The sequence below is a fragment of the Chiloscyllium punctatum genome, chromosome 40 (assembly GCF_047496795.1).
Source record: "Chiloscyllium punctatum isolate Juve2018m chromosome 40, sChiPun1.3, whole genome shotgun sequence".
Taxonomy (NCBI): domain Eukaryota; kingdom Metazoa; phylum Chordata; class Chondrichthyes; order Orectolobiformes; family Hemiscylliidae; genus Chiloscyllium; species Chiloscyllium punctatum.
The window spans coordinates 3530946-3554981 of NC_092778.1; the positions used below are offsets into that span (position 1 = coordinate 3530946).

At 40.3% G+C, this 24036-nt stretch overlaps 1 protein-coding gene across 4 annotated transcripts in view; it reads right to left on the reverse strand.

The window, feature by feature from the left end:
* The window catches only part of iqce (IQ motif containing E), a 68352-nt gene that overhangs the window by 8765 nt on the left and 35551 nt on the right, over positions 1–24036 (reverse strand). For 3 of the 4 annotated variants that reach the window (XM_072559201.1, XM_072559198.1, XM_072559197.1), the window contains 10 exons: positions 23513–23676; positions 22026–22081; positions 21700–21911; positions 20865–20963; positions 19419–19515; positions 16639–16794; positions 14771–14794; positions 10945–11058; positions 8386–8516; positions 6564–6661 (listed from right to left, as the gene is read on the reverse strand). In XM_072559201.1, coding sequence (XP_072415302.1) covers positions 6564–6661; positions 8386–8516; positions 10945–11058; positions 14771–14794; positions 16639–16794; positions 19419–19515; positions 20865–20963; positions 21700–21911; positions 22026–22081; positions 23513–23676 — 1151 coding nt within the window. The remainder of the gene's footprint in view (positions 1–6563; positions 6662–8385; positions 8517–10944; positions 11059–14770; positions 14795–16638; positions 16795–19418; positions 19516–20864; positions 20964–21699; positions 21912–22025; positions 22082–23512; positions 23677–24036) is intronic. The other variant, XM_072559200.1, reaches the window with a different exon arrangement.

The window sequence follows — 24036 nt, forward strand, 5'->3', positions numbered from 1 at the left end:
GCTGTTTGATGTAGAGAACAATGTCTATCCCCCTAATTGTATTGTTCCGTGCTACCATTACATTTATTTTTAAACTCCACTCTTGAATGACCTCCTCTACCACTGAGTCATGGCCAATTAGATCATCCACCCTGCAGTCCTTACTCTGATCCATACAGACTGAGAGAAACAATAGACAATAGACAATAGGTGCAGGAGTAGGCCATTCTGCCCTTCGAGCCTGCACCACCATTCAATATGATCATGGCTGATCATCCTTAATCAGTATCCTGTTCCTGCCTTATCTCGATACCCTTGATTCCACAATCCTTGAGAGCTCTATCCAACTCTTTCTGAAATGAATCCAGAGACTGGGCCTCCATTGCCCTCTGGGGCAGAGCATTCCACACAGCCACCACTCTCTGGGTGAAAAAGTTTCTCCCCATCTCTGTCCTAAATGGTCTACCCCCTATTTTTAAGCTGTGTCCTCTGGTTCGGCACTCACCCATCAGAGGAAACATGTTTCCTGCCTCCAGATTGTCCAATCCTTTAATAATCTTATATGTCTCAAATCAGATCCCCTCTCAGTCTTCTAAACTCAAGGGTATACAAGCCCAGTCGCTCCAGTCTTTCAGTGTAAGGTAATCCCGCCATTCCAGGAATTGACCTCGTGAACCTACGCTGCACTCCCTCAATAGCCAGAATGTCTTTCCTCAAATTTGGAGACCAGAACTGCACACAGTACTCCAGGTGTGGTCTCACCAGGGCCCTGTACGGCTGCAGAAGAACCTCTTTGCTTCTATACTCAATCCCTCTTGTTATGAAGGCCAGCATGCTATTAGCCTTCTTCACTACCTGCTGTACCTGCATGCTTACCTTCATTGACTGGTGTACAAGAACACCCAGATCTCTCTGTACTGCCCCTTTACCTAAATTGATTCCATTTAGGTAGTAATCTGCCTTCCTGTTCTTGCCACCAAAGTGGATAACCATACATTTATCCACATTAAACTGCATCTGCCATGCATCTGACCACTCACCTAACTTGTCCAGGTCACCCTGTAATCTCCTAACATCCTCATCACATTTCACCCTGCCACCCAGCTTAGTATCATCATCAAATTTGCTAATGTTATTGCTAATACCATCTTCTATATCATTAACATATATTGTAAAAAGCTGCGATCCCAGCACTGATCCTTGCGGTACCCCACTGGTCACTGCCTGCCATTCCGAAATGGAGCCGTTTATCACTACTCTTTGTTTCCTATCAGCCAACCAACTTTCAATCCAAGTTAGTAATTTGCCCCCAATACCATGCGCCCTAATTTTGCTCACTAACCTCCTATGTGGGACTTTATCAAAAGTTTTCTTAAAGTCCAGGTACACTACATCTACTGGATCTCCCTCGTCCATCTTCAGAGTTACATCCTCAAAAAATTCCAGAAGATTAGTCAAGCACGATTTCCCCTTCATAAATCCATGCTGACTCTGCCTATCCTGTTACTACTATCCAGATGTGTCGTAATTTCATCCTTTATAATAGACTCCAGCATCTTTCCCACCACTGAGGTCAGACTAACTGGTCTATAATTTCCTATTTTCTCTCTCCCACCTTTCTTAAAAAGTGGTACAACATTAGCCACCCTCCAATCCGCAGGAACTGATCCCGAATCTATCGAACTCTGGAAAATAATCACCAACGCATCCACGGTTTCTCGAGCCACCTCCTTCAGTACCCTGGGGTGTAGACCATCAGGCCCTGGGGAGTTATCAACCTTCAGACCTAACAGTCTCTCCAACACCAATTCCTGGCAAATATAAATTCCCTTAAGTTCAGGTCCTTCAGCCACTGTTACCTCAAACCTGTTGGACAATTGCAAAGGCTGAGGCACCTGCAGTTTTGCCCTCTGAGTCCCCTTACCACATTCTCCTTTCTCTGAACATTGACCAATTCAGATGACCTAATCCCAAAAGGTGTGACTGCCTCCTGGTACAAATGTTCTAATTAGTTTCCTGCTCTGTGATGCATCACAGTTTGTAGCTCAGCTTCCAGCTCATAAACACTGAGCTGAAGCAGCTCACACTTCAAATGCTTGCTGCAGACATGTTTGCTTTGGACCAAACTGGCATGCAGGAACTCACACATACTGCACTGTGGACACACTTTACCTGCCAGCCTTCATTTGTTCTAATTAACTACTTATTTATTTTATCCAATTTTATATTTAGTTATGTATTTATATATTGGATTAACCTTACCACCTGTTTCTGCATATACTACATTGAAGGTTAGGAATGGAATAAACCTTACCAGATACTAACCAAATAACCAATTTCTTTTTCTGCAATAGACTAAGAATCAATTTCGGAGGCTATGAAAGTTTAGCAAAAGTAAAAGAATACTTCTTTCCATTCCTTCCTGTGAATCCCTTAATCCCTTAACTCCTGTACTCTATAGTAAGTCACACTTTAGTTCTACTTTTGCTGATACTTTGATAGCAACCTCTTCCTTGGTAAACACTGATTCATTAAATATTCTGATCTTGCCCTGTGCCTCTAAGCATATCTCATCCTTTGTCCCTAACAGGCCTCTATTTGTCTCCTGAAAGACTTTGAACAGCTACAGGCTAAATTAAAAAGCAGAACCTCCAAGATAATAATCTCTGGATTACTACTTCTTGGACAAGTTAAAGGCATAAAAGGTTGGCAGAGGTGAATGGCCTTCAGTTCATGCACCAGTATTGGGGTAGAAGCTGTTCCAGTGAGATGGTCTTCTCTGGAATTGTGCTGGGACCAGTTTCTGTGTGAAAGTAAATAGGATCAAAAAGGGAAATAATTGTAAAAAAACAAAATTAATGCTTCTTTACTTGAATGCCTTCAGTATTCAGAACAAAATAAATAGAATAATTGCACAAATATAGATTAATGGATTTAATCTTACAGCCATTGTGGTTGAAAGGAGATCAAAGTTGGGAACCAAATATTCAGCAGCATGTGACTTGGAAGGAAGGAATGTAAGGAATGTGGTGCCATTATTTAAGAAAGGTTGTAAGAAAAAGCCAGGGAACCACAGACCAGTCAGTCTTACAAAAATGGTGTGTATGCAGATTCTGAGCAACAGGATTTACATGCATTTGGAAAGGCCAGGACTGATTACGGAGAGTCAACATGGTTTTGTGCATGGGAAACTGTGTCTGCCTAACTTGATTGCATTTTCTTTTGAAGAGGTTTTGGGTTTGCACAGTTCTTAGCATTGGTGCCTCAAAGTGCCAGAGACACTGACTCAACTCCATCCTCTGGTGACTGTCCCTGTGAAGTGTGCACATTTTCCCCTTGCCTTTGTGAGTTTCCTCTGGGTACTCGGTTTTTCTTGCACAGTCCAAAGATGTGCAGATTAGGTGGATTGGCCATGCTGAAGTGCCCATAGTGTCCAGGGTATGCCGGTTAGGTGAGTTAGCCATGGGAAATGCAGGATTACAGGGATGGGGTGGGTCTGGGTGGGATGCTGTTTGAAGGGTCGGTGTGATCTCAATAGGCTTAATGACCTGCTTCCACACTGTAAGGATATTATAATTATATCCTGTGATTCTGGGTGACAAAGAAGATTGATGATTGCAGAGCAATAGATGTTGTCTATATGGATTTCAGCAAAGCTTTCAACAAAGTTGAATCCAGAGGAAGCTAGCCAATTGGATACAAAATTGGCTTGAAGGTAGGAGGTGGTGGTAGAGTGTCGATTTTCAGACTGGGGTCTGTGACCAGCAATGTGCCAAAATAATTAATGCTGCGTCTACTGCTTTTTGTCATTTATATAAATGATTTGGATGTGAATATAGGAGATGTGGTTAGTACGTTCTCAGACGATGCAAGTGTGCAGATGACGCCAAAGCAGGTGGTGTAGTGGACAGGGCAGAAGACTATCTCAGGGTATAATGGGGCCTTGATTAGATGGGTGAATGGGCTGAGAGTGGCAGATGGATTTTAATTTAGGTAAATGTGAGATGTTGCATTTTGAGAAGACAAACCAGGGCAGGGCTTAAACACCTAATGGGAGGGCCCTGGGGAGTGTTGACAAACAAAGAGACCTAGAGATTCAGATTCATTGTTCCTTGAAAGTGGAGTTGCAGGTAGACAGGATATTGAAGGAGGTGTTTGGCATACTTGCCTTCGTTGTTCAAAACATTTGCTATAGGAGTAGGGACATCGTGTTCTGGCTGTACACGACATTGCTGAGGCCACTTTTAGAATACTGTGTATAATTCTGGTCGTCCTACTAGAGGAGGCATATTGCTAAATTTGAAAGGGTGCAGAAAAGATGTACCAGGTTGTTGCCGGACTGGATGGTTTGGAGATGCTGACTAGGCTGGGGCTTTTTACCTGGAGCTTCAGAGTCCGAGGGGTGACCTTATAGAGGTTTATAAAATCAAGAGGGTGAACAACCAAATTCTTTTTCCTGGGCTGGGAGACTTCAGAACTAGAGGGCATATGTTTAAGGTAGCTTGATAGGCTGAATGGCCTATTCTACTAAGTTTTATAGAGTCATTACAGCATGTAAATGGACCCTTTGGTCCAACCAGTCCATGCCGAGCGTAATTCCAAACTAAACTAGTCTCACCTGCCTGCTCCTGGTTCAAATCCTTTCCCATTCATGTAACAATCCAAACGTTTTTTTAAGCATTGTAATTGTACCCACATCCCCCATGCCCTCAGGAACTTCATTCCTCACACATACCACTCTGTGTAAAAAATATCCGTCATGTCTTTTTAAATCTCTCCCATCTCACCTTAAACCCTAGTTCTGAAATTCCCCCACTCATGGAAAAGACAACTACCATCAACTCTATCACTACCTCTCATTATTTTATAAACATCTATCAGGTCACCTCTCAATCTCCTACACTCCAGTGAAAAAAAGTCCCAGCCTTTCTTTATAATTTGAACCTTCTACACCTGGCAACATCCTGGCAAATCTCTTTTGAACCCTCTCCAGCTTGATAATATCCTTCCTATAACTGGCTGAGCAGAACTGGACACAGTATTCCAGAAAAGGTGTCGCCAATGTTCTTTACAACCTCAACATAACATGCTGGTAGAAACGTTTTGGCTTTCATTTTATGTTCACCCGCAACTCTATTCTCATTTTCTATCCCTGCCAGTTTACTGGTCAAAGAATTCACTTGACATCACACACTTGTAATGTTTTTGATTCATCATATTCTCTTTCATTTGACTGTTCAGGGAGCCCCAGCTGTAGTTAATTTATCCTTGGCCTTTCTTGGAATATACCTAGTCTGATTCATTTTTTATGGCCCCTGTTTTAATATTACCCACAAGTTCAAATATCAAGGGGAAATATCAATCTTACAGGCATCTATCATCTTTCTCTTTTTTGAACAAACAGCTTCAGGCTGTTCAACAGTTCTTGATAAATATAACCTCTCTATTTTGGTATCTTCTTCAATCATTTAAGTTATGAATCAAAGTTGTATAAGTTACTCAAACTAGAGTACTGAGACAAGACAAATTGAATCAACTCTATCTAAACAGCAGGTGTGGCAGCTTCTTTGGAGAGAGAAAAATAGACAATGTTTCTGCTTAATGAACTCGTCAAAATGTTTGACATAGACTTGAAGCATCAACTATGTTGTTCTTCATAGATGCTCCACACCTACTCAGTATTTTCAGCATTATTTTGTTTTCATTTCAGTTTTCCAGTATCTGCAGTATTTTACTTTACAACCAATTTTGTTTGGCTAAATTGGTTAATTAAGGAATTTGATCTCCAACCAGAAGAAATTGGTGGCAAGTGAGGAAGTAGTTATTTTGATTTGACTCAAGAAAGTCTAACATAGGTACTAATAGGAATGAAAGGAATGGAAATAAAGAAATTGTAATGGTTAATGAAGTTTAGTTGGCTGAGTTTAACTTTGGCATTTTGAGAGTGATGGGTTCAAACTGCATGAAAATCCTGCACACACAACCTATGCTATCGCTTCAGTTCAGCAATGAGAAATGATTGCACTGTTGGAGATGTAGTCTTTTGCAATGAGAGGTTATTTGTTCTCTTTCTGTTCACTTGGATGCAAAAGATTTGTTGCGTATTTGAACAGAACCAGGGGGTCCTGCTGAAATCGTAGCTAACATTGTGTGAAGACTGTCACTTTCTTAAATTCTTAAGAATTTTGGTAAAATTCCTAGCCTGCGTTAAATCTACATCATCATATAGGACAAAACAAATTTAAGAAATAAAAGATGAATAGGCTGCTCCGTCCCTCGAGCTTATTCTGACATTCAAACAGATCATGACTGATCTTCAACCTCAACTCCATTTTCCTGCTGTAACCCCTTAACCCTTTGATGTCCCTTCAGGCTTGAAACGATCTTGCTGCAAAGAATAACGACAGTCAAGTCTTAATTTTAGCTGGTGGAAATAGTGTGACTATTGTAGTTGGCTTTTATTATGAAATCCATAAGTGTAGAATAGGTAAAAGCTGGTGAGGAGCTTTACTATGTCACAAACTCACCTAGCTCTGGTGGAAGAATGGTTGCTTGCCGACAAGTCAGAAGATTTCTATACCTACCAGAATACTTTGACCATGGCTGGACATTGCTGGATTTATTCACTCTAATTGTGGTCTCTTCTGTGTTTCTAGCACATGTAGATTTCGTTTGCTCAGCACTATGAAGGACACAGATAAAACATAAGAAAACTGCAACTTACTTCTAGATTTTCCAGATTTTGAACACAATAGATAATGCTAGAAGGTAGTTTCAGTACTTTGACTATTTGATTCCTGATCTTGAAGGTCAACATGAGTGAGAGAGGAGTTCATATTGCTCCCCAGATAATTATGATTAAGATAATTTGTTAATTTGTCTTACTTAGTACTTACAAAAGTTTAGTCATTGCATTCAACAATTTCTTAAGTCATGCCTGTGTTTCCACCTCCATTATGCTGAAATCCATGAAAAATGTTGATCACTCAATGCTAGTTAAAACTTCCAGATACCAATCCTATGTATTCATTTGGTCTTTTCTGTCAACTTTTGTATTAAGAAAAAAACCTTTTCATGCCTTTTATTATCTTGTGGACCTCTTTAAGTTCATCACCCAATGGCCCATTTTAAGGCTGGAAGATCTTCATTCTTCCCTGATAATTCAGACTTTGAAACAAAGGTCAGCCTCATGGCTCTTATGTGACCTGTCTCCAGCACATGAATTTTTTTTGTGCCTCATGCAAACAAATATAGCATAATTTGACCACTTACTCTTAATTATAATCTATTGATTGGCAATGAAGTACCTTTTTCACTTTCATCAAGACCATTTTTGCTTCCAGTTGACAATCAGTAAGTTTCATTTGCCACTTCTCTGCTTGGTTCTAGTTTATTCAGTAATGGAGTTGCCTCTTCCAATTCCATTGTTCCTCCTACTTAGTAATTGTGCAGATTTGACAATCTCTCTTTTTTATCTTGGTTTTCAAATAATTGATGTGAATTTTGAAAGCTCAGTAATGATTCTTCGAATACCTTACTCAATACTTCCCAAACCTAAACATAACTCCTCTAATGACTATTTTTGTTTGCTAAATTTCAGGCAGATTCTTGTTCTTTTCTGCAATTTATCTTGAATATTCACATGTAAAAGCTTAACAAAAAAGAAGCTTTATGTATGGAAATTTGTCAAATGGATTTTGGAAGTCAAAGGATACAATATTGTAGGGCTTGCCACATGCAGGAATTTGGGATCTTCCCCTTTGAAACCTGCTATTTACCAAGATATTATTGTAAAAATAATAATCAAGTTCATTCCTAATGGCAAATGCATTTTTTAAACACAGTTTGACCTATGTATACCTGACATGATCACAATACTGTATCATCCTATTTTATAAGTTTCAAGTAGCTCATTTACCACGAGTGTCAATGCTTTTACAAATGTCCTCCCTCTTAGTTCTCTGTAACAAATATCATTTGTAACTGGAGATTTGTTTCATGAGTGAACTGTTTTTTTACAAGTCTCATCCTGCCTGCCTTTCTCTTTCAACCATTCTCACTATACTTATTTACATAAATAAACTGTAAAAGAATAACTGTTCTCTATGGCTTCACATTTCCACAATCAGACCTCTGTATTGGGCAAGAAAGTTCAATGGATTAGAAGTATACTTATACCTCTGGGCCAATGTTCAGCTGCACTGCAAGGTTTGGGGCCAGGAACATGACAAAAAAAAATCAGACAGGTTTCTCCAAGTGCTCACACAAATCTTTTGATCTGGTAAAGAAACATCTTTGTTGTGGGGATTAACAGCTAACAATACATGACAACAGGAGAGAACAGTACATCGAAACTATATTCCTGATAACTTAACAGACCAATTTTCAACAAATCCCAACTCTTACTTCTCTCTGAGGTATTGCATCCGAGCCAGATGAGCCCTGAAGGAGGACTGGATGACAGAAACAGCCTCACTCCTCTCATCTTCTTCTGGGAATTGTTTCTGAATATTGTTTCTGTAAGAAACTTGAGAATTCTGGAATAAATTATAATACCAATATAAAAAAAACATGTAAAATACAGTGTTCATAATTACAGCATATACAACATATACAGCATAGACAATATTGGCTTTTATGCTCCTTGAACATTTCCTTCTACTGTACTTTAAATATCGGCATACACTTCTTCCTATTTTCTCATTCTCTTATAAAACTTTCGTTTAAATGTACTATTTGCCTCAACTACTACTTATGTTAACAGATTCCATTTTTCCAACTCTTTAGTAATAAAATTTGTCCTGAATTTTTTACAGGATTTATATGTGATTACATTTATGGGCAATAGTTTCGGTCTCCCTTACAAGTGGAAATATTTTTGCAATAACTAATGTTAAGGTTCGGACTTTCACAGAATCATGGAAGTGTTGTGTTGTCAAAGGAGACTGTATGGCCCATCATCCTGCACTGGTGTTAAACTAGCATCATTACCTAATGCCAATTTTCTGCTTTACCCCCTTATTCCTGTAGAATTCTTTTTTCAAATTATCACCCAATGTCCTCTTTAATGCCTCAATTGAACCTGCCTTTACCACACTTCCAGGCATTCCACATCCTAACTCCTTGCTGAGTGAAAAAGCTTTTCCTCAATTCAACCTTGCTTCTTTTGCAGATCACTTTAAATCTATGTCATCTTATTCTTATTCCTTTTGTAAAAGAGTTGGGAGGTCATATTGTGGCTATATAGGACATTGGTTCGGCCACATTTAGAATATTGCGTGCAATTCTGGTCTCCTTCCTATCAGAAGAATGTTGTGAAACTTGAAAGGGTTCAGAAGAGATTTATAACGATGTTGCCAGGGTTGCAAGATTTGAGTGATAGGGAGAGTCTGAATGGGCTGGGCAGTTTTCCCTGGAGCGGCAGAGGCTGAGGGGCATGGATACGATAAATAGACATAGACTATTCCCTGGGTCCAGAACAAGAGGGCATAGGTTTAGGGTGAGAGGGGAAAGATATAAAAGGGATCTCGGAAGCAGCTTTTTCACGCAGAGTGTGGTGTATGTATGAAATGAGCTGCCAGAGGAAGTGGTGGAGGCTGGTACAATTACAACATTTAAAAAGCATCTGGACGGGTATATGAATAGGAAGGATTTAGAGTGATATGGGCCAAGTGCTGGCAAATGCGGCTAGATTAGGTTAGGATATCTGGTCGGCATGAACGAGTTGTACCGAAGGGTCTGTTTCCGTTCTGTACATCTCTATGACTCTAAGTGGGAACAATTTCTCCCTTTCCGCTCTATCCAGTACATTCGTAATATTGAAAACGTCAAATGACTTTCCTCTTAGCCTTATTCTCACCAAGAAGAACAGTCTCAACTTCTTCTATCTATCCTCATAACTGAAGTTTCTCATTTCTGGAACCATTCTTGTAAACTGCTTCTGCACTCTTTCCAATCCAATCCTATCTATAATGTGGCACCCAACAGTGTATACAATATTCCAGCTGAGGTCGAACAAGTGCCTTAAAAAGTTCAATATCACCTCCTTGCTCTTGTACTCTACATCCGAAGCTCCTTGGATGCTAACTGAACTGCTGTGCTCTTCCAGCACCACTAATCCAGAATCTGGTTTCCAGCATCTGCAGTCATTGTTTTTACCTTTTTTATCCTATTAATAAAGCCAAGGATAATTTAAGCTTTACTTACCACTCTCTCTACCTGCCCTGCCACTTTCAATGATTCGTGCAAACTCACACCCAAATCCCATTGCTCCTCCACCCCTATTTTATACTGTCATTCAATGTTTTTTCTGCCAAAATGCATCACATCGCACGTTCCTGCATTGGAACTCATCTGCCACCTGTCTGCTCACTTCACCAACTTATCTACAAGTTCCACATTATGCTCCTCATGGTTTACAATGCTGCTAAATTTTGTATCATTCAAGTAAGAAACTTATATTTTAGTCCAAAACAGGGTAGAATCTAATATGAAAGCCTAAGCCTCAGAGGCAGAAGGTAATGAGTTCAATCCCATTCAGGACTTGAAGGCAAAATCTAGCTGCGCATCAGTTGAAAACTGAGAATGCTGAACTTTCAGACATTAAAATTAGGTCCTGTACATCTGCTCAGGTGGACAAAACTTACATTACTTTATTCCAACACTATCTTCTCCTGATCATTACCATCAATAACAAGTTGATATGGTCATTCATTCACTTGCTGTGTATGGGACACTGTTGTGCACAAATTGGCAGCTGCGGGCACTGGTCACAATGTGCTTTGGATCATCCTGAATTGCGATTACAACTTATTTTTCTTTGGAATTTGTAAACAAAGTCAACATTAATTCCTTTAGATTTTATACTTATGAATAGCTCTGAAACAATGATAATGTTCTCCTCAGATAACTAAGGATAGTTAACGCAGTAAGATCTCCAAATTCTTGAAAGATGTTGGTAACTACCTTCTTCTGCTGAGGGGAGGCAAAGGACATTTTCTTTATACCTACAGAATATGTGCTGTCAAGCTTCTTCCGTGCAAAATGTCCTCGTGCTGACGCTTGAATCATAGTAATTGCCTAGGTACAATCAGAAGGGCAAAACATTTATTCCAGAAAAGTTTGATTCCAGACTTCCTTTTATACCGAATTTCCAGCATGAATGCTTTTAATAGATAATCTGCTTCCTTCATCTTGGACATTATTTTGATGCTGTAGAAAAGAACACTTCCATTTTTGATGAACGACTGTTGGTTTAGAGCACTTGCACCGTGCATAAAGTTTAGGTCAGCTGCAGAATAAAGCTTCCTGCTCTGTCCAAGAAATAAAGCTGTGATTTCATTTTCGTTCTTTAATGTGAATGTTTAAATATATTGATACAACAAGTTCTACCTTTGGTTTTAAAACACTCGAATTTTACAAAGGAACAGAAGAAAGCCTTTCAGCCCTTAGATATTGTTCTGCTGTAATTCATATAGGTCCATATCTTAACTCCATTATTCTTCCTTTGTTCTGTAACCCTTGTTTAATTAGATTGGCACTTCTGTGCATTGTATTTGGGAAGATAAAGGTATTTTTAATTGGAAGTATAAGTCAAGATTTAAAAGTTGAAGCTCTAAATTGGAGAAAGGCAAATTTTAACGGTATTAGGCAAGAACTTTCAAAAGCTGATTGGAGGCAGATGTTCACTGGAAAATGGGAAGCCTTCAGAATCGACAGAATGAGAATCCAGAGAAAGTATATTCCTGTTAGGGTGAAAGGAAATGTTGGTAGGTATAGGGAATGTGGATGACTAAAGAAATTGAGGGTTTAGTTAAGGAAAAGAAGGAGCATATGTAAGGTATAGACAGGGTGGATCGAGTGAATCCTTAGAAGAGTATAAAGGCAGTAGGAGTATACTTAAGAGGGAAATCAGGAGGGCAAAAAGGGGACATGAGATTGCTTTGGCAAATAGAATTAAGGAGAATCCAAAGGGTTTTTACAAATACATTAAGGACAAAAGGATAACTAGGGAGAGAATAGGGCCCCTCAAAGATCAGCAAGGCAGCCTTTATGTGGAGCCACTGAAAATGGGGGCAGATACTAAACGAGTATTTTGCATCAGTATTTACTGTAGAAAAGGATATGGAACATATAGACTGTAGGGAAATCGGTGGTGACACCTTGCAAAATGTCCATATTACAGAGGAGGAAGTGCTGGATATCTTGGAATGCATAAAGGTGGATAAATCCCCAGGACCTGATCAGGTGTACCTTAGAACTCTGTGGGAAGCGAGAAAAGTGATTGCTGGGCTGCTTGCTGAGATATTTGTATCATCGATAGTCACAGGTGAGATGCCAGAAGACTGGAGGTTAGCTAACGTGGTGCCACTGTTGAAGAAAGGTGGTAAGGACAAGCCAGGGAACTATAGACCAGTGAGCCTGACGTTGGTGTTGGGCAAGTTGTTGGAAGGAATCCTGAGGGACAGGATGTACATGTATTTGGAAAGGCAAGGACTGATTAGGGATCGTCAACATGGCTTTGTGCATGGGAATTCATGTCTCACGAATTTGATTGAGTTTTTTGAGGAAGTAACAAAAAGGATTGATGAGGGCAGAGCGGTAGATGTGATCTATATAGACTTCAGGAAGGCATTTGACAAGGTTCCCCATGGGAGACTGATTATCAAGGTTAGATCTTACAGAATACAGGGAGAACTAGCCATTTGGATACAGAACTGGCTCAAAGGTAGAAGACAGAGGGTGGTGGTGGAGGGTTGTTTTTCAGATTGGAGGCCTGTGACCAGTGGAGTGCCACAAGGATTGGTGCTGGGCCCTCTACTTTTTGTCATTCACATAAATGATTTGGATGCGAGCATAAGAGGTACAGTTAGTAAGTTTGCAGATAACACCAAAATTGGAGGTGTAGTGGACAGCGAAGAGGGTTACCTCAGATTACAACAGGATCTTGACCTATGGGCCAATGGGCTGAGAAGTGGCAGATGGAGTTTAATTCAAATAAATGGGAGGAGCTGCATTTTGAGAAAGCAAATCTTAGCAGGACTTATGCACTTAATGATAAGGTCCTAGGGAGTATTGCTGAACAAAGAGACTTTGGAATACAGGTAGATAGGATAGTGAAGAAGGCGTTTGGTATGCTTTTCTTTATTGGTCAGAGTATTGAATACAGGAGTTGAGAGGTCATGCTGCGGCTGTACAGGACATTGGTTAGGCCACTGTTGGAATATCGCATGGAATTCTGGTCCCTATTCCTATCGGAAAGGTGTTGTGAAACTTGAAAGGGTTCAGAAAAGATTTACAAGGATGTTGTCAGGATTGGAGGATTTGAGCTATAGGGAGAGGCTGAATAGACTGGGACTGTTTTCCCTGGAAAACAGGCTGAGGGGTGACCTAATAGAGATTTACAAAATTATGAGGGGTGTGGATAGGGTAAATAGACAAAGTCTTTTCCCTGGGGTCGGGGAGTCCAGAACTGGAGGGCATAGGTTTCGGGTGAGAGGGGAAAGATATAAAAGAGATCTACGGGGCAACTTTTTCACACAGAGGGTGGTACGTGTAATGAATGAGCTGCCAGAGGACGTGGTGGAGGCTGGTACAATTGCAATATTTAAGAGGCATTTGGATGGGTATATGTATAGGAAGGGTTTGGAGGGATATGGGCCAGGTGCTGGCAGGTGGGACTAGATTGGGTTGGGATATCTGGTCAGCATGGACGGGTTGGACCGAAGGGTATGTTTCCATGCTGCATGACTCAATGACTCTATAACTGCTCTTTGAAGATGCAAAAGAAGTTCAACTAGCCTTGAGGAGCAAACAAGCTCACCTTTCTCACTGTAAAGTAGATCTGATGTCAGCTGTTTGACTGGTTTTATCCTTGGACTATAAAAAGATTTCTTTCATTTAAAAAAAAAATCATGTGAATTCACCCATGTTACCTGGGAATACTGTCTCTCTAGACCAAGTATATATTGTTTTCTTTACCTGAAAAGATTCATTTACAAAACTAAATATCCATTTCAGATTTCTTGGATTCTGTAAAACTAACACCATCAGTGATTAAGAGTACAAGTATTCCAGATTGAAGCAGTTAATAAGGGTTGAAGGACAGTGTCTTGAGACCTTTTCTCCATGTAGGGAACATTTGGATTCCATTTTGTGTCTCTGTGTTTAGATTAGATTAGATTACTTACAGTGTGGAAACAGGCCCTTCGGCCCAACAAGTCCACACTGCCCCGCCGAAGCGTAACCCACCCATACCCCTACATCTACATTTACCCCTTACCTAACACTATGGGCAATTTAGCATGGCCAATTCACCTGGCCTGCACATCTTTGGACTGTGGGAGGAAACCGGAGCACCTGGAGGAAACCCACGCAGACACGGGGAGAACGTGCAAACTCCACACAGTCAGTCGCCTGAGGCGGGAATTGAACCCGGATCTCAGGCACTGTGAGGCAGCAGTGCTAACCACTGTGCCACCGTGCCGCCCATGATGCTCAGTTGGGAATAGGATCAGGCTTACCTTCCATGGCTCAGTGGGGCTACCCACTGGGGCTCCATCATGAAACCTGATGAGACACTGACATAGAGTTCAGAATAATGTGAGGAATCTGGTAATATCTGTTATCTGTTCGTTTCATTGTGTCAGAATATAACAGGTAAAAAGGCATCAGATCAAAGGAAACCGTAAGGTTTTGACAGTCTTGAAGTTTCACAGTCTTAACATTTACTTAATTCCTAATTTAATGACATGAAAATATTATTTTGTACTTTACATGGGGTCAAACATACCTCATCTAGGTCTGAATCTTCTTTCTATTGAGGAAAAAAGGGCAAAAAGAAGAAATTATTGAAACGTATAATGAAATGAAATTGATGAAACCTCAGAAGCTGCAACTTCCCAAAAATACTTCCTTTTTATTGAATGACAGACAGTTCCCCTTTCACAAAAATCAATTAGGATGTCAACTAGAACCGCGCACCCCCCCCCGCCTCCCCCTTGTATTGATAACTATCACTGAAACAGGAATACTCAAAAGTAGTCAAGTCTAACTTTTCCCACAACGTTCTCCAGCATTATAAATAGAACCAACTATTAATATTGATAGAGAACATCCAGACAAGCCCTGTTATAATTGAAGTGCTTTATTATCAATCAAAATTAGCAATCTCACCTCTCCAGTCTAAATGTTATGGGTTCAATCTCTTCTTCAGATATTTGAAAACACAGAACCTCAGTTCATATGGAAACGCTGAGAGAATGCTACATTGTTGAAGGTTACATTGTAGAGGTAGTATCCTATAATGAAGCCAATTGTGCTTGCTCTGGTAGTTCAGGGGAACTTTAAAACACATTTCTGAAGAATAGCAGAGATTGTACTCATTCATATCCTAATTCAGATCCCTGTACCTGTTCCACCATTCTTTTCACTCAGGGATAATCTGTGCCTCCACATCCCATTTCTCATTGTTGTTTATAGGACCTGCTATGCCTAAAATAGTTGGCACACTCATTTTCGACTGAATGGTAAGTTCGGTTCTAAGTCACTGATTATATATGAAGTGATTTGAAATGTTTCTGAGATATATGGCAAGCCATTCGAGCTTACCTTTCACTCCACAAAGAAACATTCATTAGTACAATATTTTTGGGAACATTTTCAAACTGTTTGCAAACATTTTGGAATTATATTCCCAAACATTTTTGTTTTTTGTACATCATTCTCCATCAAGAATCACAGGAACAAGAGTAGGCCAATCAGCCCCTTGAGCCTGTTCTGCCATCCAAATTGAACATGATTGATCTTGCCTTAATTTTATTTACATGCTTTGTTCTACATAATACTCTTACCCAAATATCTTAGCGATTTCAATTGAGCAATAACTAAAGTCTGAAAACATTTTCTTTCAATCATCATGTTTGGCATCCATCATTCTCCTCCTTAGGGATGTATTAGGATGTTAAGTTGTGACTGTGAAGTTGCACACTAATCAATTACCTTTTAATAGGTGGATGCAGCTTCATGTTGAGCTCACAATGCAACATGGAAATGAACCATGTGATCTACAGCTTCTTAGCACAATAATATGCCCTGAATTTCAACCAAAGTATGTTCCAATAACAACATTGTGCTGCCCCGTATCTTAATTTACATCAAACCTGTCGTCCCATAACAGCTGTGCTCATTGACCTATTTTGGCTCCCTATTAGCGAGAGATTTAAATCCTTATCCCCATTTTCAAAACTCTAATGACCTTACCCTACTCCACTGCTTCCGTCATCCCCAATCTGAGTATCTGCAATCCTCCAATTCTTGATTCTTGAGCATTGCTGAATTTATTGTTTCTCTATTAGCAGCCACTTATTTAGCTACCAAAGCCCTATACTCTAGAACTCCCTCACTAAATCTCTTCGCTGCCCTACCTCATTTTTCCTTTAAGTCATTCTTAACATCTACTTCCTGGACTATGCTTTTGATTATTTTTCCAAATATCTCCTTATGTAGTGCTGTGTCAAATCTTGTAAACAGTTCTGTGAAATGAATGTTTACTACATCAATAGCACTACTTAAATATAGGTTGTGGTTTTGATTGGATCGAATTAAAACCCTCACTTTAACTACACCCTCACCACAATCCTATCTCTGATCATTCCATACCTGACTTTGATATCTGCGCCAGTGCTTCTGGATTGTTTTTGCAGCTTGTTCGCTGTCATATTTCTGTTTCTGCTCATTATAACCAACAGAAGTGGTCTGTGTGGACCGGTGATTCCTGGCCAAACCTAGAATGGATTGATTGCTTGTGCTGTCTATCTGTAGGAGAGTAACATTGTTAATGTCCACAGATTATGAGAGCCATTTTTGCAATATCAGTGACTTAGAAAGTTCAGTGTCATGTTTGATGGTGCACACATCTGTGTTTATGTTTTTTGCAAGACAACTCCTCCACAGGAAAAAAAACCTGACATTAGATATCTCAAAGCTTGAGAAGGTGGTGTATCATTTTTATGAAGGCAGACTGCTGTGCAAACCATTACACATCCAGCCTAGTCATTTTCTTAATTCAATGATTGGAAGTAGGCATCGCCAGGTAGGCCAGCATTTATTGGCTATCCCTGGTCACTTTTCCGAAGGTGGTTGTGTCTCTTGAACTGCTTTAGTCCATTTGGTGTATGTAGACCCACAATGCCATTAGATAGGGAGTTCCAGGATTTTGACCCAGTGACCCACTGGAAAAACAGTGATGTCCTTTGAAGTCAGGATGGTGAGTGGCCTAGTGGTGGAAATGTCAGGTGGTGGTATTCCCATATAGCTGCCACTTTTGTCCTTCTAGATGGTAGTGGTCGTAGGTTTGGAAGAGTTGAGAGTGTGATGCTGGAAAAGCACAACAGGTCAGGCAGCATCCGAGGAGCAGGATAATCGACATTTTGGGCATAAGCCCTTCATCAGGAATGAGGCTTGTGAGTAAAGGGGGGTAGAGAGATAAATGGGAGGGGGTTGAGGTTGGGGGGGGAAAGGTGGCTGAGAGTGTGAGGTAAACGGACGTGGGGGTAATGGTGACAGGTTGGAGAGGAGGGTGGAGTGGATAGGTAGGAAGGAAGATGGACAGGTTATGAGGGCAGTGCCGAATTAGAAGGTTGGTTCTGGGATAAGGTGGGGGAAGGAGAAATGAGCAAATTGGTCAAATCCACATTAATCCCATGTGATTGGAGGGTCCCAAGGCGGAAGATGAGGTGTTCTTCCTCTAGGCGTCGGTTGGTTAGGGTTTGTCGATTGAGGAGGCCCAGCACCTGCTTGTCTTTGGCAGAGTGGGAGGGGAAGTTGAAGTGTTCAGCCATGGGGCGGTGGGGTTGCTTTGTGCATGTGTCCCAGAGATGTTCTCTGAAACATTCTGCAAGTAGGCGTCCTGTCTCCCCAATGTAGAGGAGAACGCAACGGGAGCAACGGATACAGTAAATGGCGTGTGTAAAAGTGCAGGTAAATCTACGATGGATGTGGAAGGCTCCTTTGGGGCCTTGGACAGAGGTGAGAGGGGAGGTGTGGGCACAGGTTTTGCAATTCTTGCAGTGGCAGGGGATGGTGCTGGGAGGGAAGGGTGAGTTGGTGGGCAGGCATGGACCTGACAAAAGAGTCATGGAGGGAATGGTCTTTACAGAATGCAGATAGGGGTGTGGAGGGAAATATTTCTCTGATGGTGGGGTCTGTTTGTAGGTAGCAGAAACGGTGGAGGATGATACGATGTATCCAGAGGTTGGGTTGGTGGGGGGGTGGAAGGTGAGGACCAGGTTTGGAAGATGCTGTCTAAGGAGCCTTGGTAATATTCTGCAGCTCATTTGGGGTAGATGGTACACACTGCTGCTGAGTATTGGTGATGGTGGTGAGAGTGAATGTTTGCTATTGTGGTGCCAATCAAGCAGATTGCATTTTCCAAGACAGGTTCAAGCTTTTCGAGTGTTGGTAGAGCTGCACTCATCTAGGCAAGTGGGAAGTATTCCATCTCACTCTGACTTGAGCCTTGTAGGTAGTTAACAAGTTTTGAGGTAAATTATTCACTACAGGATTCCTAGCCATGGACTTGCTCTTGTAGTAACTTTGCTTCTATCGCTAGTCCAGTTCAGTTTCTGGCCAATGGTAACCTTAGAAACTGAAAGCATAGATTGATGATGGTGATGCCAAGGGGCAATGGTTCGATTCCCTCCTGTTAGAGATGGTTGTTGGTGGCACTTGTGTGACATAAATGTTATTTGCCACTTGTCAGCCCAAAACTGTATATTGTCTGGTCTTACCACATTTGTACATGGACTACTTCATTATCTGAGGAGTCACAAATGGTGCTGAACATTATGCAATCATAAGTGAGCAGCCTTACTTCTGACCTTATGGTGGAGGGAAATTTGTTGATGAAGCAGCTGAAGGTGGTTGGGCCCAGGACACTACTCTGAGGAGCTCCCGTAGAGCCATTCTTTTCTTAGTCTCTCCCTCTGTCTCTCTCCCTCTGTATCTCTCTCTCTCTCCTGTTTTTGTGCATCAGAATTAATGATGCTGAGATTTATGACAACACATGCTGTGAGTTGAGTTACTCCGTGGACATCTTCTACACTGCCATATTTCCAAGCTTATAACACTGATTATACTTCATTGAGCATTGAAAATACTTTGATAATTTTGTCCACTTTAGTCTACCAAATATGCATACCAGCAGAGGGAGGCCTCTAGGAAGAGTAAGAAAGGATCCATGTATCATAGATTTAATTCTAAATGTTTCTGACTGAATATTTAATTATTTCTGTCTTACCAAATTACATTATTCAAAAATTCTTTACTGGCTGCAAAGCACTTTGGAACAACCTGTGGTCATAAAAAAAAGTGATTTTTTTTCTGACTACTATCACGTTCCCACCATCACTGACGGAGTTGCTAATCTCATTCCGACTTACCTCATCAATGTCACTGCAATGCAGTTTCACTCTCCGATGCTCTTCCAGCTCTGCTTCCAGTTGTGTTATTTTTTCTGTCAGGGAGCGGATTTCCCTCCTGCAGCACATGAAAGATCAAATTTTCACCCCTTTCACAGTCAAAGATTAAAATCTAACATTCATTGAGTGATGGAAATCTCAGGCCTACTGTATCTCTGGATTACCATTAAGCTAATTCCTTTTACTTGTCCACAAGCAGCCCTCGGATGAAGATTATTTCATAATCTTTTTATAATACTGCAACATCCAGATGTTAGGGGACTTGCTGTTTGGTTTTGTTCAGTCATATTTATTAAGTGAGCTGGCTTTGGTCACTGTGTCAGCTGAATTTCTCTAACCATGCTTGCATAGATCATTTTGGTTTAGCACTTCATTAGGGAATAGAAATTGGACGATGATCTAAAAGCATGGTTTAAGTGCACTCAAAACAGGATTAAGCATCTAGGTGAATAAGCGAGATTGTTAGGAACATATGATTGTGGAAACAGTTGGTACTGACTCTTTCAATGGTTTCTTTCAGAAAATAATGTTTTGGAATATAGAATAAATAATTTCAAAATAATTATTTATGTGAATGTGTCACATGATTGGGATAAACCAGTCACTTTGGATCAATGGTTCTCAAAGCTCTCCACTACTGGAGTTTTCCTCACCATGTATCTTGGCCTGTTGTAGACTAATTCACAGAGATTGGCTGCTGTCATTAATCCACAACCAGAAGCAGTAGGGAGATGAGAAGAATATTTTTACACATTGAGTTATAATAATCTGCAATACCTAAAGAGCTGGTGAAAGTAGATTTATTAATAACTTTCAAAGGAATTTCTAAACAACTCACGTTATGGAGAAAGAACAGGGAACTGAAGCAAACTGGAATCAAGTCTGGTGTGATAAGCCAAACAGCCTCCTTTTATGCTTTATGATACTACAGATTCCATTATTTTGTATCATGAGACTGTTAAGATAGTAGGATGGATTTTACATTGAACAACTTCTATGTTCCCAAGAGGTGCTTCTGGTTGAATAAACTTAATTATTAGGAATTCATTAAGTGGAGACATTGGTGTGGTGATAATGTCACAAAACTAATAATCCAAAACCCCAGTCTAATATTCTGGAGGTATGCAATCAAATCTCACCAGGTGAATATGTGATCACTGCTGATTATTGTAAAGACCTATCAGATTCACTACCATCTTTTAGGGAAGAAAATTCATCTTCGTTACCTGGTCTACATCTAAGTCTAGATCTACACCAATGTGGGTAACTCTTAATGTTCCTCTGGACTGTTGGGGATGAGTGACAACTGTTGCCCTAGCCAGCAGGATTCACACACCCCACAAATGAATTTTTAAAAAATCATAAAATAGAAGGATCCACTTGTACTGTTTGAAAGAGCGCACTCACCTGTATTCTTCTGGGGGCTTGTCAGCTTGAGTTTTTCTAAGTCTGTGCAGCTCCTTTTCCATCACTGTCTTTTCCTGAATTACTTGATTTATTTCAGTACTACAGAGCAAACACAGAACTGAGAATCAGAATGTATAAATGCTTTCCAATATACCCCTATTCATCTTCTTTTGGGTAAATTCACCACTTGTATTATATTTCGAGAAAGCTTTCATTTCTAAAGCATGTATCATGGCCTCAGGTTGTGTCAAATTGGCTTGCAGCCAATGAGTTACTTTTTGGAGTGTAGTAATACTATAGGAAACATAGCAGACAATTTGTCCGCAGTAACTCACATTAATATCATTCTGACCAGATGTTTCCTTTAGGTATTGGTTGATGGAAAAATATTGCCCAGTATTAACTGTATATCAGTTATGTTTAATTCTATGTGGGCGACAAGCTTGAGAAAGGTTTTCATAAGCCGACATAAATAAACACTCAGAAACCATGCAGTTGAATTAGGAGCTGTATATTCATATGGTTTTGCCCTTTAAGTGAATGTTAGATTGAGTAAAGATTAGATTTATTTCTATCATTTGCTGACTTCCTCGGCTATTTCAGTCAGGACATGTGGAGAATTCCCGTTCTCTTATCTCTGAATAGAACCATGGAATCTTTTACATCTGATGCACCAGATAGGGTGAATGGAATCTTGATTTAATGCCTCATCTGAAAAAAATGGCATCTTTGATAGTACAACGCTCATAAGTACTACATTGGGATTGTCACAACCCAAATACTGTTCTCAGGTCTGTGGTGTGGGCTCCAGGTTCCCTTTTTCCACAATACTCACTTCCGGGTGGCCAGCTCTTTCTGCAGATGACTGCGATCCTCCTTCAGCTTTTTTACTAGTTCACGGAGACGGCCATACTCCTGTTGTTGTTTGACCTGCTGCTGCTCTTGTTGCACTTGATCCAGAGCAAATCCAGTCTGCATGTGCTTCTGTTCAATACCCCTGCTATTCGTCCTGGATTGCGAGCTGGCTAGCTCCTGATCATCAGCTTTCTGGGAAATTCAAGAAAGTAGCAGTATGACTGGCAGATAGCACTTTCTACCAGTAACACACTGATCCTTTAAACCCACTTAATGTCCCCGAAGCCTTAGCCAAGCTTCTCTCACCTTCTCCAACTCCAGAAGCCTTCTCACCAGCCTCTGTTTGCTCCACTCACTATAACCTAAAAGAGAACAGGTACAAAGAGAGATAAATACTTTCTGGTGTGAGACATCAATAACAAACATTTACAGGACTAAGGAGCAGACAAACATAGGAATTAGTAGCTGGAGTAGACAATTCAGCCCTTCCAGTCCGCTCCATCATTTAACATGATCATGATTCATCTTATCCTGGTCCCAGCTCCTGGTCAAAAAACATATGAATGTATTGAATATTGCAAATTTCAATTTGATACAATATAATGTATAATAATTACAGCTGTACTGAGCTCTGGTACTGAGTCGAAAAGGTTTAAATTATGAAGATGATTAGTCACCCATCAAAATCTATTTTCTAAAGAGTCCTAGATTATTCAGTCTTTCCTGATAATTATAGGTTGTTCCTTCTGGTATCATCTCTGTAAGACTTGGGACTATTTTCTTCAGAAAAGAGAGGACTGAGACATGACATCATTGGGGCTCTTTCAAATTTGGAAGCAGTTGATGTAGGGGAGAAGGTTCCATGTGGAGAGGAGACTGAAGAAGGGCTTTTAATATTAAGACTGATTTATCTATTCAGAAATTTTGGAGGTTCTTTACTGAAAGAGTGGTTCGAATATGGTACTCTATGATGCATAGTCTGGTTGATACAAATTGTATGGATGGAATTAAGGGTATCTACATATCTACACAAGGAAGGAAGAAAGAGGGAAATGTACTTTGACTGAAATAATGTAGAATAGGTGGGGGCTCCTGTAGAGCATGAGCATTGGTATCGATGAGTTGTACTCAATGGTCTGTTTCTGTGCTGTAAGTTCTACGAAAAGTTTCTATTTTCTCCTGTGGGATATCTAGAACAAAGGGACCTAACTACAAAATTAGAACTAGGCCATTCAAGTGATGTCTAGAAACATCACTTCACACAAAGAGTAATTGAAAATTTGGAAATAATGTTAACACTAGAGGTTAACAATAAATAAAAATTGCCGGGTTCTTGTTAAGCAAGGGCACTTTGGGTTATGGAACCAAAATAAGTAGACAGAGTTATAATCTGACTGAATGGGAAAGCAGACTTAAAAGCCTATTCCTGTTTAACAAGAACAAAATCTGCACAACAGTGTGCAGCATGGCTGAGTCAACATATGCAGCACAAATGAAGGAAGGAAGCTCGCTGTAACTGAACTTGGCGAAAGTGAGGACTGCAGATGCTGGAGATTAGAGTCGAGAGTGTGGTGCTGGAAAAGCACAGTAGGTCAGGCAGCATCCGAGGAGCAGGAGAATCAACGTTTTGGGCAAAAGCCCTTCATCAGGGCTATACTGAAGTAACTGAACTTGACAAGTTTAGAGAACATCATTCACACCAGCCGAAGCAAATGAACCAGAGAGTTAAACAGGAATTGAGAGCTCATTTAGTGGAGGGTGGGTGTTGCAATAAAATGTTGCACAATGCCTACCTTGGGCTGTGCTGGTTGCAAAAGAACTGTGGAATACTTTATCCAGGTCACCCTTCAAGGCTTTATTCTCCTCTTGGAGGTGTTTAAGGCTTTTGGATAATCTGAGGATGGTTGAGTTGAGCACTTTCTGTTGTTTCTGTGATTCTTTGCTGTCTGGTATTGACCTACAAATGAACAAGAAACAGACAATCAAAGTGTCACAATGTGCAATTATGTTTCCTACTTGTTTCCACCTTCCTCCTTCCTTGGGAAAAGTAGCCTATTCTATGATTGCCAGACAAAGATGGATATAAATGATTTCAGAGTTTTATTTGAGCATTGAGTACATTAAGTAAACTTCACCAATGTTCCTTCCTCAATAAGCATCATATAAAATATGTTGCAGTGGTCACTTATATATGAGTGCTGTGCATAAAACAGTTCTTCTGTTTGCCTCCATAAAAACAGTTTCTGCCCTTTGAAGCTTAATTCAATCAACATGAAACACTTTGAGATATCCAAACGGACAAAATAAGACTTAGGGT